Genomic DNA, 20339 nt, shown 5'->3' on the forward strand with positions numbered 1-20339 from the left:
CTTCCTGATCTTAGAGGTAATGGTTTCAGTTTTTCACCATTGAGAATGATGTTGGCTGTGTGTTTGTCATATATGGCCTTTATTATGTTGAGGTTAGTTCCCTCTATGCCTTCTTTGTGGAGGGTTTTTATCATAAATGGGTGTTGAATTTTGTCAAAAGCTTTTTCTGCATCTATTGAGATGATCATATGGTTTTTATTCTTCAATTTGTTAATATGGTGTATCACAATGATTGATTTGTGTATATTGAAGAATCCTTGCATCCCTGGGATAAATCCCACTTGGTCATGGTGTATGATCCTTTTAATGTGCTGTTGGATTCTGTTTGCTAGTATTTTGTTGAGGATTTTTTCATCTATGTTCATCAGTGATATTGGCCTGTGGTTTTCTCTCTTTGTGACATCTTTGTCTGGTTTTAGTATCAGGGTGATGGTGGACTCGTAGAATGAGTTTGGGAGTGCTCCTCCCTCTGTCATATTTTGGAAGAGTTTGAGAAGGATAGGTGTTAGCTCTTCTCTATATGTTCTTCTCTATATGTTTGATAGAATTCGCCATCTGGTCTTTGGCTTTTGTTTGTTGGAAGATTTTTAATCACAGTGTCAATTTCAGTGCTTGTGATTGGTCTGTTTATATTTTCTATTTCTTCCTGGTTCAGTCTCGGAAGGTTGTTCTCTTCTAAGAATTTGTCCATTTCTTCCAGGTTGTCCATCTTATTGGCATATAGTTGCTTGTAGTAATCTCTCATGGTCCTTTGTATTTCTGCAGTGTCAGTTGTAACTTCTACTTTTTCATTTCTAATTCTACTGATTTGAGTCTTCTCCCTTTTTTTCTTGATGAATCTGGATAATGGTTTATCAATTCTGTTATCTTCTCAAAGAACCAGCTTTTAGTTTTATTGGTCTTTGCAATTGTTTCCTTCATTTCTTTTTCATTTATTTCTGATCTGATCTTTATGATTTCTTTCCTTCTGCTAACTTTGGGGTTTTTTTGTTATTCTTTCTCTAATTGCTTTAGGTGTAAGCCTATGTTGTTTATTTGAGGTATTTCTTGTTTCTTGATGTAGGATTTTATTGCTATAAACTTCCCTCTTAGAATGGCTTTTGCTGCATCCCATCAGTTTTGTGTTGTCGTGTTTTCATTGTTATTTGTTTCTAGGTATTTTTTGATTTCCTTTTTGATTTCTTAAGTGATGTCTTGGTTATTTAGTAGTGTATTGTTTAGCCTCCACGTGTTTGTATTTTTTACAGATTTTTCTCCTGTAATTGATATCTAGTCTCATAGCATTGTGGTCGGAAAAGATACTTGATACAATTTCAGTTTTCTTAAATTTACTAAGGCTTGATTTGTGACCCGAGATATGATCTATACTGGAGAATGTTCCATGAGTACTTGAGAAGAAAGTGTATTCTGTTGTTTTTGGATGAAATGTCCTATAAATATCAATTAAGTCCATCTTGTTTAATGTATCATTTAAAGCTTGTGTTTTCTTATTTATTTTCATTTTGGATGATCTGTCCATTGGTGAAAGTGGGGTGTTAAAGTCCCCTACTATGATTGTGTTACTGTCGATTTCCCCTTTTATGGCTGTTAGCATTTGCCTTATGTATTGAGGTGCTCCTATGTTGGGTGCATAAATGTTTACAATTGTTATGTCTTCTTCTTGGATTGATCCCTTGATCATTATGCAGTGTCCTTCTTTGTCTCTTGTAATGGTCTTTATTTTAAAGTCTATTTTGTGTGATATGAGAATTGCTACTCCAGCTTTCTTTTGATTTCCATTTGCATGGAATATCTTTTCTCATCCCCTCACTTTCAGTCTGTATGTGTCCCTAGGTCTGAAGTGGGTCTCTTGTAGACAGCATATATATGGGTCTTGTTTTTGTATCCATTCAGCCAGTCTGTGTCTTGGTTGGAGCATTTAATCCATTTACATTTAAGGTAGTTATTGATATGTATGTTCCTATTACCATTTTCTTAATTGTTTGGGGTTTGTTATTATAGGTCTTTTCTTTCTGTTGTGTTTCCTGCCTAGAGAAGTTCCTTTAGCATTTGTTGTAGAGCTGGTTTGGTGGTGCTGAATTCTCTTAGCTTTTGCTTGTCTGTAATGGTTTTAATTTCTCTGTCGAATGTGAATGAGATCCTTGCTGGGTAGAGTAATCTTGGTTGTAGGTTTTTCCCTTTCATCACGTTAAATATGTCCTGCCACTCCCTTCTGGCTTGCAGCATTTCTGCTGAAAGATTGGTTGTTAACTTTATGGGGATTCCCTTGTATGTTGTTTGTTGTTTTTCCCTTTCTGCTTTTAATATTTTTTCTTTGTATTTAATTTTTGATAGTTTGGTTAATATGTGTCTTCGTGTGTTTCTCTTTTCATTTATCGTATATGGGACTTCCTGCACTTCCTGGACTTGATTAACCCTTTCCTTTCCCACATTAGGGAAGTTTTCAAGTATAATCTCTTCAAATATTTTCTCAGTCCCTTTCTTTTTCTCTTCTTCTTCTGGGACCCCTATAATTCGAATGTTGGTGCATTTATTGTTGTCCCAGAAGTCTCTGAGACTGTCCTCAATTCATTTTATTCTTTCTTCTTTATTCTGCTCTGCGTTAGTTATTTCCACTATTTTGTCTTCCAGGTCACTTATCCGTTCTTCTGCCTCAGTTATTCTGCTCTTGATTCCTTCTAGAGAATTGTTAATTTCATTTATTGTGTTGTTTATCATTGTTTGTTTGCTCTTTAGTTCTTCTAGGTCCTTGTTAAATGTTTCTTGTATTTTTTCCATTCTATTTCCAAGATTTTAGATCATCTTTACTATCATTACTCTGAATTCTTTTTCAGGTAGACTGCCTATTTCCTCTTCATTTGTTTGGTCTGGTGCGTTTTTACCTTGCTCTTTCATCTGCTGTGTGTTTCTCTGTCTTCTCATTTTCCTTCACTTACTGTGTTAGGGGTCTTCTTTTCGCAGGCTGCAGGTTCGTAGTTCCCATTGTTTTTGGTGTCTGCCCCCAGTGGTTAAGGTTGGTTCAATGGGTTGTGTAAGCTTCCTGGTGGAGGGGACTGGTGCCTGTCTTCTGGTGGATGAGGCTGGATCTTGTCTTTCTTGTGGGTCAGACTGTGTCTGGTGGTGTGTTTTTCGGGTGTCTGTGACCTTAGTATGATTTTAGGCAGCCTCTCTGCTAATGGGTGTGGTTTTGTTTCTGTCTTGCTAGTTGCTTGGCATAGGGTGTCCAGCACTGTAGCTTGCTGGTTGTTGAGTGGAGCTGGGTCTTAGCATTGAGATGGAGCTCTCTGGGAGAGCTTTCGCTGTTTGATATTACATGGAGCTGGTAGGTCTCTGGTGGGCCAATGTCCTGAACTCAGCTCTCCCACCTCAGAGGCACAGGCCTGACACCGGCCTGAGCATGAAGACCCTGTCAGCCACACAGCTCAGAAGAAAAGGGAGAAAAAAAAGAGGGAAAGAAAAATAATAAAAATAAAATATTGTTATTAAAATAAAAAAATTATTAAAAATAAAAAAAATCAAAAAGTAATTTGAAGACAGAAAGAGAGAGCAACCAAACCAAAAAACAAACACACCAATGATAACAAGTGCTAAAATATATACTAAAAAATAGCAAAAACCAAAACAACAAAACAAAACTAAACTAAACTAAACAGACAGGCAGAACCCTAGGACAAATGGTAAAAGCAAAGCTATACAGACAAAATCACACAAAGAAGCATACACATACACACTCACAAGAAAAAAAGGAAAAAAAAAATATATGTATATATTAAAAAAAGAAAAGGAAGAGAGCGACCAAGTCAATAGACAAATCTACCAATGATAATAACCTCTAAATACTAAACTAAGATAAACAAAAAACAGAAACAAATTAGATGCAGAAAGCAAACCCCAGGTCTACAGTTGCTCCCAAAGTCCACTGCCTCAATTTTGGGATGATTCATTGTCTATTCAGGTATTCCAGAGATGCTGGGTACATCAAGTTGGTTGTGGAGATTTAATCCGCTGTTCCTGAGGCTGCTGGGAGAGATTTCCCTTTCTCTTCTTTGTTCGCACAGCTCCTGGGGTTCAGATTTTGATTTGGCCCCGCCTCTTCATGTAGGTCTCCTGAGGGCGTCTGTTCCCTTTTGGGAAGCCTGAGGTGTTCTGCCAGTGTTCAGTAGGTGTTCTGTAGGAGTTGTTCCACATGTACATGTATTTCTGATGTATTTGTGGGGAGGAAGGTGATCTCCACGTCTTACTCCTCCGCCATCTTGAAGATCTCTCCATATTCTTTTCCTTTATGGTTTCACCGGATATTGAATATAGTTCCCTGTGCTATACAGTGGGACCTTGTTGTTTATCCATTCTATATATGCCAGTTTGCATCTGCTAATCCCAAACTCCCAATCCATCCCTCTCCCAACCCCGTCACCCTTGGCAACCACCAGTCTATTCTCTATGTCCGTGATTCTAGTTTTGTTTCATAGATAGGAGAGGGCAACTTAATTCTACCTTTAGTTCTTTTTCAAAGCCAAGTCCCATTCATTCATATCACATCCCAAGAGGGACTGATCGACACAGAAGCACAACCAAGCAATGTAACACACTAGGGCTTTGTCTATGGCTGGAGAGGTTTAGGTCTTTCCTTAACACACAGAGTGATAAGGAAGACTGGGGTGAGGTTTTAAAGTTGCCGTCATATCACCATCTTGAAAGGAAGTTAATGCATTTATCTGTTCATTCAACAAATATTCTTTGAGCTCCTGTTATTCACAAGGAATTCTTCTGTGTGTTGGGGATGTGAGAGGGGCTAGAAACTGAAGCAGAGAGGCAGAGAAGTTGACTACAGCAGCTTTTATGATCCCTTTGTTTCCTGGGAGATCTTAGTGACTGCAGCATGGAATAAATGGAGCTCTCACATAGGATGCAATGTAGGTTCGGATTGCAATGAAGCTCCAGGGGTGAAACCTTAGCTTCCCAGAAGACACCAGGGAAGTGTTATGGATACAGGGAATAGCTCCAGTGTACTGAAAACCAAGATCTTGAGTGAGATTTTATGGCAGATGGATGAGGTGATGAAATGAAAAGTACTTTTAACTTGTTGTCAAAAGCAAGGTTTTGAATCCAGCCCTGACTCCAGTTCTAGTTCTATGAATTTAAGCAAGTTTCCCAGTGTTTCCGAATGTGAGTTTATTCATCTATAAAACTGAGACAGAAATATTTTCCCTTATAAGTTTGTATTAGTTATCTATCCCTGTGTAATAGACTACCCTAATAATTAAGTGGCTTAAAACTATAGTGATACTGTATATTTATTCTGTGAATTCACTGGGCAATTTTTCTGCTGATCTGCTAGGATCACACATGTGGCTGCATTTAGTTCGTGGCTTGGTGAGGGTCTCAGATTAGCTGGGGCATACTTTTTCATCCTGAACTTCTCCAAGCCATGGCCATTTCAGGGCAGCATCTAAGAGGGTGAAGGAGGAAGCTGCAAGGTCTCTTAAGGCCTAGCCTTGGAAGTCACACAATGTCACTTCCACCATATTTCTATTGGTCACAGGAAGCCACAAGACCAGCTCAGATTCAAAGCGTTGGGAAATAGACTCCAGTTCTTGATGAAAGATGATAAGAAATATTGTGGCCTTATTTTTCAACCTCCTGTAAAGTGCTGGTGAGGATTAAATGAGATTATCTATGTGAGGGCATTGTTTTTCTGCTATACGTATGTATGGTTTTTGGTAGCGTCATATATGCATTATACTTTTGTAACTGCAAAATTCTACAACACTCAGTCAAAAGCTAGTTTTTAATGATACAGCTGGTTATATTATAAATGATCTATTTACCACCATCCATGGATCAATGGAGGGAATTAGGACTACATGAGTGTCAAGTTAACTCATTTCATAAAGAAAGGTTTTAGTCTGTAGTGAATGGCTTAGTATCTGATTTTAGAGTATGCTTCTTATGCTCTTGGAAATGGTTTATCTCAATCAATTATAAATATCCTCAAAAGTTCTTGAGATGGTATAGGGAACACCTGGACATTTTGTGTGTGTGTGTGTTTGTGTGTGTGTATCTGACAAACATACATGCTCCCGGTTTTTGGTAATAGTATTTCAGTCATTCTTTATAGAGTAACCCCTTTCCCATGACATGCATTCTTATTGGGACCATCCATCAGGATGCTCCATCAGTCTCTGGCCAGGACTGGGGGCAGCTTCCTTATGCTAGCTAGGCCAGTTGGACCCTAGCCTTTGAATCTGAACCCTGAGTGGGGTGGCAGAAGGATACAATGATTGGAATCAATTCACCCAAATAGTATCATGCTGAAGAAGGTCGCCATTTGTTTCTGCTGCCTCTACCCAGACCTGCCTGCACTAGTCCCCATATAATTCCAACATCAGGGTCAATGAGCCCTCTTATAACCTGATAATACTTAAAGCAGTTTTTTTGCTTAAATTGTCTAGAGTTAGTTTTCTTGCTGGTAGATAGAGAAGCCTGCTGACACATGTATTTATTCAGGGGATATAAAGTGATGAGAATGGTCTTGAAGCTAAAATATCAGAAGATTCCAACTGATAAAACAACAGCCAACAAACTAGTTATCTTTTGTAACAGTTTCTAGGGCACTGTACACATTTCCTTGAATAAGGAATGGGACCTTGGCCTTAAGGATCCATAATCCATCTAGGAAGAATAAGTACAGTGATTTAAAAAATAGTTTAGCACAACAATGTAATAAATATGCCAATTATCAGTGCCCAACATAATGCTTGGCACATAGTAAGCATACTACAATTATGTATTACAATTAATAAATTATTAAATGAATGATTCAGCTAATAAGTACAATGAAGTTTGAACAAGAGAGAGATATCATGAGCAAAAAGTCCTCATGAACAAGGAGGGATTTGAGCAGATTCTCTTAGGATGGGTGGAGTTTTTTGAAATGAAGAGGAGAAATAAGGGAATTCTAGCCCCGTGGACTTATTTTGCAAAGAGTATGATAAGTTTAAAGAGAGGTGGCTCCTGAATCATCTGGCATCAAGAAAATCTTATTGCAAATACATAATTTTCTTCATTTGCTACTGAATTTTGGTACTGGTAGCACATTGCTCTAATATATGTCGATTGCCTAGATAATGGGTGTATTTCTTACATATTTGAAAGAAATCTCTTTCAGTAGTTATGTTTTCTCCCCCTTCTCACGCCAACACTATAGTTAAATCATGAGACTTATTGCCTAAAGAGGGGAATATATGGCCTAGGACTCCCACCCAATATGAAGAGGAACTAGAAAGTCTCTCCTCTACTTGAGGAAGGGGCCAAGGAGAAAAAAGGAGGGAAAAAAAGGGCCAAAGCCTGAAGCAAGCATTTAATCTAAATCTCCTTTAGAGGTGAGACCCTGGAAGGCAGTTTAGGGTTAGGTTAGGAGGTAATAGAAATGTTCAGAAATGCTGGAAGGGGGGACTTGCAGGTCACCAGCGTTCACTCTTGGCTTCGTGGGCAAAAGCCTTAGAAAAGCCCTATGTTCAGCTGCTGCTGTCCAACACGTCACTGAGGGAGGACTCTAAGAGAGAGTACAGAGTGTCTCACATGCTGCTGGAGTGTAGAGAAAGCAGGCAGTTTCCGGATTCCCCAGAGGGTGCAGCACAGTCCAGAAAACTGGTGGGCAGGACAAGGCCTTTGTGGATCTCCAACGAAGCCCTGCTTCTCCTGAGCCGTGGTCCCTCTGCCCAGATTCTTTTCCCAGTCTGAACACCACCTTTACCTCTCCATACCTGGGGAGCTTTTAAAAATGCCTGTGTCAAGGCTCCACTCGAGACTATTTAAATCAGAACCTCCAGGGGTTGAGTCCTGGTGTCAGATTTTTTTTTCAAGTTCCCAGGTCATTCTACTGTATAGCCCGGGTTGAGAACCACTGCCCTAAGTAAAGTCTAGTCATGTGTTTGGATTTAAGTTAAACATCACTTCCTCAGGAAAGCCTTCCCTGGTCAGCCAAAACCTAGGTCAAGTACTCCGTTATATATCCTCCAAGCAAACAACCAGGACTTCTCCTTCTTGGCATTTAAAATTTGAGTCATCATTTGTCTCAAGTCTGCCTTTCCCTGTAGACTACTATGTGAGGGGAGAAACGTTTCTGCCTTGCTCACCCAGGAGCTTGGTTCAACCACACACCAACTGGGACACAGTTTGTGTTCAGTAAATGCCTCTTGAACAAAGGCTCGCCTTTACTCAACCATGGGTGTGTGATCAAGGCTCCAATTCATGAATCTGGTAAGAGAATTTTTGCAGGTGAGGACTCAAACTAGGCCACATACTTATAGGGCTGTGATTTTAAATGGGCTCCTATTTTTGACAGTTTCACTGTTTTTATCTTCGAGATCATGGTGTCATAACAGTTCGGCAGGCTTATCATCACCATTGCAACCCTGGGTGGTCAACATTACTATTCCCGTCTTGCAAGTGGAAAGAAGTTAAATAACTTGCCCAGGTCCCTATACCCTATTGTCTGGGCACAAATAATCACAAATAAGGAAAACCCCTTTCAACAGGATTCCTGTTTGTTTGTGCTGCGCTCTTATTTCTGGCTTGACAGCTGGTGGCTACTCCACGGGGATTTTCTGGGGGTCTCCAGTACCAGTGCCTAGGGCCCAGTGTGTGATTTCCTGCCCTCCTACACCATTATAGGGTGCAGGCAACACGGGGCCTTAGCTATATAAGGATACCATAAATACTATATTCTTTAAAGTCACTGTGCCCTGCTTGTCCTGGAGAGGCAGCTGTGTGTGTGTGTGTGTGCGTGTGTGTGTGTGTGAGAGAGAGAGAGAGAGAGAGAGAGAATATGAATGTTTGGGGAGGTGAAATAGGGTCTAGGTTCGTCCAGGAGAAGCCCAATCTTAGCTGCGGGCTGGGGAAAAGGACCGCCCCTTCAATGCCTCCATCCCAAATCCCAGGTTCCAACATTCACAGGCCTCTGGGTCGTTATCCCACTCAGACTCTTGGAGCATCTTGGGTTCAGCCTGGGTGACTTGAACCAAGACCCAGAACCGCGCCTCGAGTGGGCTCTCGACGCCGGTGGCAGCGGCGGAGCCCCCTCCCCCGCTCGCACATCAGCCCCGGCCGCCGCCGCGCCCCCGCGGCGCCCTGCCCCGGCCTCCGGGCCTCCGGCCTCCGCTCTGTGCCCAGCCCGCCCGAGAGACGCAGTGAGGCGGCGCCGGGGAGACGCGGGCAAACGGGACGCGTCTCCTCTCTCGCCGGGGCCGCTGGGGCCTCCGAGCCGCCGTCTCCAGCGCGCGTTCTAGGTACAGGTGGCACAGCCTTCCGCGCCCGCAGGGCTTCCCAGGTCGCGGGGGAGGCTAATCTCGGGTCTAGATCTCCCAGCCGCAGAGCGGGTGAAACCGCTACTCGACTTCTTCCCATTCCCTCAACTCCTCACCCCAAAACGCGAAATCCCAGGCCGGGCAGGACCCGATCACCTCTGCCTCCTCCCACTGCGCTAATCCTGCGAGCGAGGGAGGCCCCCGCGCCGAGGCGGTGGCTGGCAAAGGGGAGTGGAAAGGGAGGATGGATGGGGCCGAGGGGTGGGGTGGTGATGAGGGGGATGTAGGAGGGGGTGTCATTTTCTTTTTCTTTCTTTTTTTAAAAAAAGTATTTCTCTCGCGAGAAACCGCTGCGCAGACGATACTTGAAGAGGTGGGGAAAGGAGGGGGCCGCGGGAGCCGCGGCAGAGACTGTGGGTGCCGCAGGCGGACAGGCGGCCACAGCTGGGACAGCTGCGGGCAGAGCGGGGCAGCGGCTGCCGCGGCCAGGACCAAGGAACAGCCGCCGCCGCCTCGGGAGCCGGAGCCGCCACTTCTCCAGTGGGTGCAGCCGGGGTCCCGACAGGGGTCGGGCGGCCACCGGGGCTGGAGCTTCAGCCACGGCGGCTTTTGCGTTTGCGCCGCGCTGAGGGCAGGGACAGGGACTGGGGTGAGGGGCTGTCCCGGAACGTCCAGAGCTGGCGCTGGCCCTCCCCTGCCTGACAGCTTCCTGGCCCGGGGCTCCCGGTGCCGGGCTCGGCGTCAGATGCTCGGGGGGCGGTGGCAGTGCCCGGAGCCGGCCGGGGACGGCGCGGCGGGCTTCCAGCCCCGCGGCTTGGCGGAGAGGACAGGCTGGGGAGCTGGGGCGTCAGAGCGCGCATCGTGCGCAATTCGTGCTAGTAAAAAATAAACGCAGCGAGCTTGCCCCAGGGTTTAGAACTGCTCGGGACATGGGCACTTTGCGGCGCTTTTTTCAGGCGGCGCCCGGGAGGCCGAGGGACTGGCTGGAGCCGCTGCCGCCGGGGGCCTGGGCTTCTCAGCCAGCTGTGGACCAAACGGTCTTCACTTACCCAAAGTAACTGCGCCACGCGCAGGCGGCGCGCGGGTTGGGCTCGGGAATGGGGACCCCGAGGCTTCAGCATCCCGAAGCCCTGAATGTCTCCCCCGCTTCGGCGATTTGTCTGTTGCAGCTGGCAGGGGCCGCCTGAAGTGGGAGCAGCGCCTGGAGAAGGCGGGAGGAGCCCGGCCCGGGGGACGGGCGGCGGGAGAGCGGGACCCCGGCGGCGCGGCGCGCTCCAGGGCGCAGCGGCGGCCCCGGACCGAGCCCGGGGCGCGGCGAGAGGCGGCGGGAGCCGGCGGCCGCTCGACATCATGCGGCGAGGGGGGCTGCTGGAGGTCGCCCTGGGATTTACCGTGCTCTTAGCTTCCTACACGAGCCATGGGGCGGACGCCAATTTGGAGGCTGGGAACGTGAAGGAAACCAGAGCCAGCCGGGCCAAGAGAAGAGGCGGCGGAGGACACGACGCGCTTAAAGGGTAATGGAACGGGCCAGCTCCTTGGGTGTGGGTGTCCCCTCCCTCTTCTCCCGAGTATCAAGATCCAGAGGAACTGACAGGGTCGATTCTGGACAGTAGAAGGATCCTTGACAAGACCTCCTGGGGGCACCTTAGAGATGCAAGGGTTATCCAGTTCTCGCCGCGTTTGTGGCTAAACCACCTTGCCTGTACGCTTTAAGGATTTCTGCCCCAGAGGAGAGGTCATGGCTAAAAGGAATCTTGGGCCATTGTCGAGGCTGATTTTGGGAGGCGAGAAGGGTTCTTTGAGGAAGAAGGGGAGGAGCTGCGACTGGGAAGAGGGGCAGCCCAACCTTTCCCTTCATACCAATTCCGGTTGTGTTTAGGGAAAGTACTTGCCTCGTGGGCATCTTTGTGGATGCTCTGTTTGTAAAGGAGCAAGGAAAGAAAGGAGTTTCAGGGACAGACAGTCAGAGAAGACACATAGTTAATGGTTGGTTCTCCTCTAAGTCATGCTTGTTAAAATTAGGGACTGAGTTTTCCTTTCAGATGTCTACACTGGAAGCAGAGCAGGGCAAGTGTTTCTGAGAAGTTGTTTTGCGGTTGTTAGAAGCTCTTTATTTCATCCGGGCAGTAATGCTGCTGTGGCTGGCCTTGAAGGAGTGTTTTTAACCTGTCGTGTGTGTTACTCAGATGCAACTGAGCATTTCACCAGCTTCTCATGCCCCTATTACAGAAAATGTTTCAGCAGAAAGTATTTAAATCAGGCAGGTTGACTCTATAAGGATGGCCAGTTCCCTGAATTGAAGAAGGGTGGGAGTACCCTTCCCTTAAAATTGTTCAAATTGAAAGGGAAGTATCTCTTTCTGAGAGTGTTTAAATTCAAGCCTCCGGAGAAGCAGCAGGATGGATTATAAATGACCCATTTTGTCCCCTTGGAGGATCCTGTAATGAACCTAGACAGTAAATACACAGAGGTTTCTATTAAGTTCTTACGATTCTCATTGCTGCTCTTTTTGGAGTAGTTGTGTAGTTTGATTATATGACCCTGAGTGACCAAGTGATGGTGTCCACTTGGATGTGTGGCTGGACATTTCACGTATTCTTTTTTTGTTATGGGCTGTTTTTATTATATATATGTAGTGAAATTTGTGTTTGTATGGCCCAAGTATGGGAAGGAAAAAGTACAGTAAACTGAACGGACCAGTTTTTGAGTCCTGCTCTAGATCTGGGACAACATGATTGTCAGAGCCAAGCACTTAGGCCGTGGTGAAATATGCATGATTTTCTGACCCTAGGAAATAGTTATGATTAACTTAGTTCCATCTTGGCCTTTGTGGAAAATAAATCACGGATTCCAACAGTGCTGGAAAGGAAATTTGCTTATCATGTTAAGCCTGATACTGATCAGGCAGCAGACATGTCTTGCCCTGTGTGCACGGCCCATAGCCAGTTCAGTAGATGGACTGAAACTGATTTTCACCCGTTCTCAAAAGGACCTGATTTAGCCTAGCATTTTTCCTTCAAAAAATATATTTCTGCCATATATATTATCTTAATAGCTAAGCTCAATGGCATTGCTCCCATAGAGAGAGAGGAAGTAGGGGTTTAATTCTGTGGTTGAAGGTCTGCAGGGAGACATTAGGCCTAGCCAGACATTTGTCTCGTCTCTATGTGCTATCACCAACCAGCGTGTTTCCTCGGGAGGCCCTAACTCAACGTGAAAACAGAAACTAAGCCTTACTTTGTTGCTTAACAGGCTGTCCATGCTTTTACTCACACCAGCACTTAGTTCTTCTCGGTCTTACATTTTTTTAAGATTATAAAGAAACACTTCTCTGTGTTATAGTATTTGGTCACTAACGTGGATGTTACCTTATTGCAAACTCTTCATAAAGCCTTCCCCAAAACATGGTATTAATAGATCAGTAATTATGAGTGTTCCTAATTCTCATGTTATCTATGAGATTTTGCATACATATGAAAAGTTTAACAAATAATTATAATTAACCTTTATAGCATAACAATATATATTAATATGCTTTAATAATGAAACTTTATAATATAAAGGTTTTTATTTTTATAGTTCTTATGTTATCTAAAATGTTATATGTATATAATATATGTATTATATACATATACTTGGGGTAAAAAATAAAAATTTAAAAGGATATACAATTAAAAATATTTAATTGTAAATACCTCTCAGACACCATTATCTTATGTATTTTTCTAGAAATAGTATAAAACATATCCAAATATATATATATGTATAATATATATATATACACACACAGATAGATATGTGTGTGTATCCTTTTTAATGCATGGAATATACCATACATACTGTTCAAACCTTGCTTACTCTTATATATCTTTAGTGCATCCATCTATCAACTCATAGGGATCTACTTCGTGCATTCTCTTGGCGTATAGAATCCCATAATGTGGCTGGAACATTTCCCTAATGATGACTCTTTAGATTATATTAAATTTTTTGCTGTTACCAACATTCTTCTACTTGCATGTTTGTGTACATGTGAATATTTATATGTAGTATAAGTTAATAAAGGAAAATAGAATTGCTGGATCAAAGGTTTACCCATAAGTTTTAAACAAATGCCAATTTTTATCTTAAATTTGAATAGCCTTTAAGATGTATTCTCTCTGCTTATTGCTATTACAGTCTCACATGAATAAGTCTTTTAACCACACCGTGCTGTATACATCATCAGGAAGAGCAGTTGTGTTCCATTTTTCCAGTTATTGCTTAAAACTTCTACTTTTGCTAGTTAAAATATTACCAGCTTCAGAACTAACCTCTCTGACTACAGTAAAACCTGTTTACCATTTTGATGCACAGTTTATGAAGTGAAAGTGATTTGTAACCCCTAAGTCCGCCTGATGCCCAGTTGGTGGCAGCAACTTTCAGCACCTCACTAATATCTTCTCTAGGTAAAAGGTGCTTTAAACTCATCAGTGTCTTCCGTGCGTTGGTCTGGGCTCTCCTACAAATTACTGCCTTCTTCTCTTTCTCTGATGTGACAGGTGACCACAGAATTTGCCTGGGTATTCTTCTTCTTGGGATATGTATTCCTTTCCTGTCAGCTCCTTTGCGTCCCAGACTAGGGACCTGCGTGGTTTTTCCCTCTTTGGGTGTGTAGTCCTAGCCTGTCTTTCTCTCCTCCCATCGTGTTGCAGGTGTTCTTTTTTTTTTCCCTTCTCACTGGGCAGCAGACGTTGTTCCACAGTGGAAACTTAAGCATCCTCAAGTTTCTTCCCAGCTTTCGCTGTTTTCTTAGAGTAAATCGCCAATTTCTGTTTCTACAGGAAATCCTTTTTTTAATGGAATGAGTGTGGTCCCCAGTCACTCTGAAAAAATTGCATTTCTCTGTATTTTGAAATGAGAGTTTTGCAAGTTTCAAAAACGTTTTCAAGTAATAAATGTATAGTAGTTTTTGTTTGCCTGGGCACTGCTTAACATATGTGAGATGACTTTATGAGAAATAATAAAATCCTAGCTTTATTGTTTGAATTTTAGTTCAGAAGAATTTTTCTCAGCTAAATTCTTAACTTCTGTGATTAGGCAAAAAGTGTGGGAGACAATCTAATTAAAAAAAAACACATAACTCTATTTGAATAGCAGTACTTATGCACCATTTATTTATGTTTGCCTTATTGCTTTAGCTCCCAAATAAGGAAATATTACAGTTTCCCATCAAAGGGAAAAATTCTTTAGAGTGAAACCTCCTTTGCCCAAATCTCTGATAAGATGGACTGAGAACGTCTATGCTCATTGCCTGGCTTATAAGTGTATGAGACTGGTTGTATTTCACACAATTTGTCCCCTTGTGCATGATTCCTTTTGGTCTTTGTTTATTTGTTTATTTTTTTCCAGGGGTCTTGTTACCAGAAATACACATGGAACAGTTCATACACAGGATAGATTATGTGATGACAAACTCAGAGGGATTAATTACACAGACGTCTGTTATTAAAATAAAGAACTTTAGCAGGGCACACAGAAAAAGTTCTGTAGACTTCATAAAGTCCATTTTACTTTATAAAGAAGACTTTAAGACTTCATCCGAAGTCAGATAGGCTAATAATTAAATATGGGGAAAAACTCCTGCAGTGGTATGATTTGTCATTTCATTTACTGAATAGATTAAGCTAAAATATTGCAACACCATTAAAAAAAGATATTCTTAAATAAAAGGTTTCAGCAATTCCACATTTTAAACAAGAAGATGGAGACAAAATATTTATTTATGGGATTTATTTTGTAACATTTAAGACATAGAGATTATTTACAAAAATGCATAAGTTGTTGGTCTCACAAATTAATTTAAACATATTGATACATCAAGTTATAGTGAAATGAGGTTAGGGATGATGGAAATGGCAGTACAGACATCCCTACAAGCTTATTTGGAATTTTTTAAAAAAATAGTGAAACATTCCTCTGTCTTCTTGTATAGCAGGTACTTAAAAAGATTATAGTATTATGCTACTGACTCTAATCAAGCCAAATGCTGAACAAATTATTAGGATACTCACACATAATTTGTTTGCTTTTTCCTGCAATAAACCAAACAATAAGCCTAACCAATTTCTGAATTTTAGCCTTAATTTTCAAGGTGAAAATAAGATTTAAAAAACGTTTTCTTGAAAGAGAAATAAACTGTATTAACAATTTCTTTGTGTCTAGAAACTAACCCAACAAATAGGCCTATTCTAGAAACTTAGAATTTTGTTCCATGAAATTTTTAAAGAAAGCTGAAATCAGTAACATATCAGGCCTGAGTTATATGGCAGGCATATGAGAGTTTAATATTTCAAGTTTGTTAAGCTTGATTTTCCCGTTAGATTGTAAAATCATCAAAAGCAAGAATCCTGTCATAAGCATTTTAACACTAACTTGTCGAAGCTGGGATTCAAAGAATTCATTAATTCAAGAAGCCTTGATTGAATGCTATGTTGAATTTAGCTTTGTGGAATGCCAGAGACATAGCACCCACAGCCTGGAGAGGCTTAATATTTGGTAGGAGAATCAGATGCATTACAAAAATCAGGAGACAGCAGAAAGGTATGAAAGGACATGGGATCTAGGAGCAAATAAAAAATAAATAATAATAACATTTGTAGCAGTGGTAGGTGACGATTAGATGGCATTTAGGTACCAGGCACTCCTCTCAGTGTTTTGCATATTATAGCTCATTCTATGCTCATAACATCTCTATAAGGTGAGTCCTTTTATTACCTTCCCTTTACAGCTGTGAGAGCTGAGGTACGCAAAGGTTAAGTTTTAAAGACAAATTCTTAATATTAAATTTTCTTTCTCCATTAATTTTAGTTATGGTTTTGGTTTTCATTCCTCTGGACAAAAATGCAGTACTAAGACTTTGGTAAAATTCCACTTAAAATTCCTAATATTCCTTCATGCTAGTTCACAAATCCCAGGTATAGTTAATAACATAGTAATATAATATTTTGTCAAACAAGAAACTTTGATACTTCTGCAAAGACACTAATAAAACACAGAAGGACTTATAGAATGTCTGAGCTGTGGGGTCTTTGGATAGCACGTGTATTTTAGTATTATACCTTGAACTTTTATTGAGTGTGGTAGGTAACCATCACAGGCACCCTCCGTCTGCATTGCCCATGGTTCTGAGCTGGAGATGTTCCTCATTATGTCATTCAGAATCTCTTGCTCTCATGTTCCACATGCAGAACTTCTTTCAGAATAGAGTTGCAAGAGATGTTTCTCTTTCCAGGGGAAACTGGTGTGTGTCTTAAGTTTTCATCAATATGATGAGCTATTTAATTCTTTCTGTGTCATTTTTCACCTTGGTTGTATCCTATGGGAAAGAATAGCAAGCTCTGGTATATCACTCACTATTGCACTGTACATATATTATTCATTTAATACACAGCTCCTTTATGAGGAAGATTCTACCTACTTGCCCATTTAACAGATGAGGAAACTGAGGGATGCAGTTTTTCAGTAATTTTAGTTATTCCTCCAGGGACATAAACTAGTAAGAGATAGAGTTGGGGAATCTGGCTTCCTAGTGAGCGCTCTTAACCAATATATTTTAATGATTCTCAATTACAATAAATCCTATATGTGGTAACTTTCTTTCTTCCACATTCTTGATACCTACATTTCACCAGAATCTTCTACCATTGCTGTGGAGAAAGACTCAATGTTTATCGAAGGCAGATGCAGTCCCTATGACTAGGGACGCATCATTGTGGGAACGGGATTTTTCAGAAAAGACTTCACAGTGAAAGTCTGTCAGGGGTCAGCAAACCGTGGACCAGACTGCCTGTTTTATAAATAAAATTGTATTGAAACAAAGCCATGCCCATTTGTTTACGCTTTATCTATGTCTGCTTTCACACGTAGTGGCAGAGTGAGAGTAGTTGTGACAGACAGTAGGGCACTGCAAAACTGAATTATTTGCTGCTTGGCCCTTTACAGAAAAGGTTTGCTAATCTCTGGTCTATGTGATAAATAAGTGACTATTTAGTAGTACTGAGAACTTCTTGAAGGTTCAGTTTTTGTTTGTTTTATCACTAGGTATACCTAGGAACTGGGCACATGGTAAGAATTCAGTAGACAATTTTTGAATGTCTGACCGATTTGATTGATTGACTGGGTAAGGTAAATTATATATATATATTAGAGCTTGGAGGAAGTATAGGAGAGAAATAAGGAAAAATTTGAGTGAAAAAGGCACGAAACAAAAAGGATATAAGGTGTTTGGGATTGAGGGACATTGAGTATGATGGGCAGGGTTTGCACTGCGTGGCTTCGGGGGGCACGGTTCATAGTGTAGCCTATGCAAGTAGTGCCCCCTGAAGGTGTGCAGCATGCAACCGTGTGTGTCTGTCCATAGATTGGGGTGGGAGAGGGACTAAAGGGCACATGATGCTACTATCTGATTGTTGTGAAAGCTGAGGATGGTGAGCTAGTAAAGGATTCTAAGATGGGAACACAATCCGATCTCTGCCACTCTGGCCAAAGTGTCAAAGCTATATGGTTTAGCGAGTAGGGAGACTAGAGGCAGGGAGATTTGGGAGGCTAATATAGGAGTCGAGTCATGGTGAGAGTGGGTGATGGCCAGAGCAACAGCAGTGGAGGGGGTGAAGAGGAGGCTTGAGTGGCAACATGAGCAGTCCTTGACCACTTGGTTGTGAGAGGCAAAGCCGAGGAGGCACCTAGGGTGCTCCCACGTCCATATACATTGAAACTCATTATATGTAAAAACATTATAGCATCATTAATGAGAAACTAAAGAGAGACAAAGTCATTCCTAGTCCCTCTACTGCAAGGAAACAAGCTATCTTTGTTTGTGAGTGTTTTGGTTATCTTATTGCTATGTAACAAATTACCCCAAATGTAGTGGCTTAAAGCAGCAATAATTTTATTATTTCTTATGATTTTGGAGGGCAGGAATTTGGACAGGACACAGTGGGGAATCTTGTCTCTGCTTCCCACAATGTCTGTTGGGTCTAGAATGAGTAAGATGACTTCTCCACATGTGTTTCTGGTTCTGTGATCATGGACTGGCACCTGCAGCCCTGTTTACTTTGGTGTGGTTGGTCCAAATGGATGGACAAAGGAAGGGACGAAAGGAAGCAGAGAGCCACTCGTCTGGCTCTGCTGGGGGCCTTACAGGTTTTAAAGCTATCTCCTATGTGATCTCCTGCCTAGGCCTGCCCCTGGGGATGGGGCCACTGAGTGTCTTCTTGCCAATGGGGAAACTGAGCCCCAGGTGCCGCTACCAGGCCTTGTTCAGGGTAAGTGTCTGTTGGCGCTGGATCTTGAACAATAGCCTCTTGATCTCTGGTCACATGTTTTAACCCCATATGTTGTCCACAGACTGAGTTGAATGGCTAAGAGCTGTCTGGAAGGGCTTAAGTGGGTTCATATGTTATCAGGGTTGGCTGAGTTTCTTGGTTCTCCTGCACAGAGTCTCAGATTGTCTCCCTTTCCATATGGACCATCCAGCAGCATAGCCAGACTTTTTACAAGCCAGCTCAGGATACCAAGAAAACAAAAGTGGAAGCTACCAGACTTTCTTCAGACAGCCTAGTCTGAAATTCCATGCAAGTCACAGACCTTGCTCAGGTTCAAGGGCATGGACTAATAAGCTCTGCCTCTTGATGGAGGTGAGGCACAGCCTATGTCTGCAGGGAGGGGAGGAATTTGGGGCAACCTCTTTGGAGATTAGCTGCCACAGTGAGGCAGCGGGTTTTTGAGAAGGATAATCAGATGTTTCAATTCTAACTTGATCGAGTCTGATTGACTTAGTTTCCCATTGAAGATGCTTCATTGTATTTTGCTTACTGCAACCTCAGAATGCAAAACGCTACATGAATAATGTATCTCTGTGATCTTTTAGATTAATGTTAAGGGCATTGTTCTTAGTTTGCATTTAAAGAACTCACAAACCCCAGTTCCTAAAAAACTGGCAAATTTTGTTTTTCCAAATAAAAGAATTATAAAACTCCTAACTTTCCGCCCATTTCCTTTAGCCTCTAAGAAACTCAGGGACAAATTTAATGCACAGTCACTTAATTTTATTAATTTAGGTATCTGATATGTTTTACATTCCTTCTATGTGGGATTTTACTTTCAATTTCTATTAATAGCCCCATTTCTATATATCTGTTGGTATAATATACCTCAGAAACATTTTTTTTCTGGAATCAGGGATTATAATTAGTAAATAAAGATAGATGTGCAATTGTCAGTAGAATTGGTATTGTAGTGAGCTGAACTAGATTATTTTTTGTGTAAATGGAGTAGCCACATTGTTAATAGAATAAAATTGGGTTAGGAATACAGTCGTTTGGATTGTAAATCCAGAGCTCTATGATATCGAATCCTAGTTTTATGTTCTTGTGACTTACCACTTTCTCAAGTGGCTTTTTTTTTGTTGTTGACGTTATCACTGAGTCTATTTATTCAGCCTCCTCAGAGCGGAAGGGAGAGAGGAAAATTCGCTATCTCCATCATTCCCAGCCAAAGATGTATTCCAGACGGCAAGCAGGCTCAGAGCGGGGGAACTGTGCCGTTAGACAAGTGATTTGGTTCAGTGTTTTGAAGGGTTGTGAATTCCTAGACCATCAGTCATACTTACATTCAAATATAAGTATCCAAACACATCTAAGTCCAAATATAGTACAACCATTCTATGACGTTGGTGTTGGGAGGCAAGATTTATGTCGGCTCTATGGACGCATTATGTCTGCTGTTAAGTTCGTGGTTTTGAACTGAAGTGTAGTAAAACCTCTATTAATAAAGAGATGTATTCCAGAGACAGGCTTTCGTTTTATTTTGTTTTGTTTTTCTGTTTCTTCTCCTTTTCCTTTGTCCTCTTCCTCTCTTTCTTCTTCTTTCTCGTTGCCATTTTCTCCTTTTTCTTTTTCATCACTGTTGTCTCATCTTCTTCTTCTTCTTCTTCTTCTTCTTTAACTTCCTAAGCTGAGCTACAAATAAATAAAATAAGGATAATAAGAA

The 20339-nt window shown here is 41.9% G+C and overlaps 1 protein-coding gene across 2 annotated transcripts in view; it reads left to right on the forward strand.

The window, feature by feature from the left end:
- Positions 1 to 9269: 9269 nt before the first annotated feature.
- Positions 9270 to 20339, forward strand: part of FBN1 (fibrillin 1) — a 252546-nt gene continuing 241476 nt past the window's right edge. Inside the window, exons 1-2 of one of the 2 annotated variants that reach the window (XM_059913339.1) lie at positions 9270 to 9290; positions 10478 to 10822. In XM_059913339.1, coding sequence (XP_059769322.1) covers positions 10659 to 10822 — 164 coding nt within the window. In that variant the 5' untranslated portion in view covers positions 9270 to 9290; positions 10478 to 10658. Of the gene's footprint in view, positions 9291 to 9691; positions 9849 to 10477; positions 10823 to 20339 lie in introns of those variants that run through there. The other variant, XM_059913338.1, reaches the window with a different exon arrangement.

The sequence above is a fragment of the Balaenoptera ricei genome, chromosome 2 (genome assembly GCF_028023285.1).
Source record: "Balaenoptera ricei isolate mBalRic1 chromosome 2, mBalRic1.hap2, whole genome shotgun sequence".
Taxonomy (NCBI): Eukaryota; Metazoa; Chordata; class Mammalia; order Artiodactyla; family Balaenopteridae; genus Balaenoptera; species Balaenoptera ricei.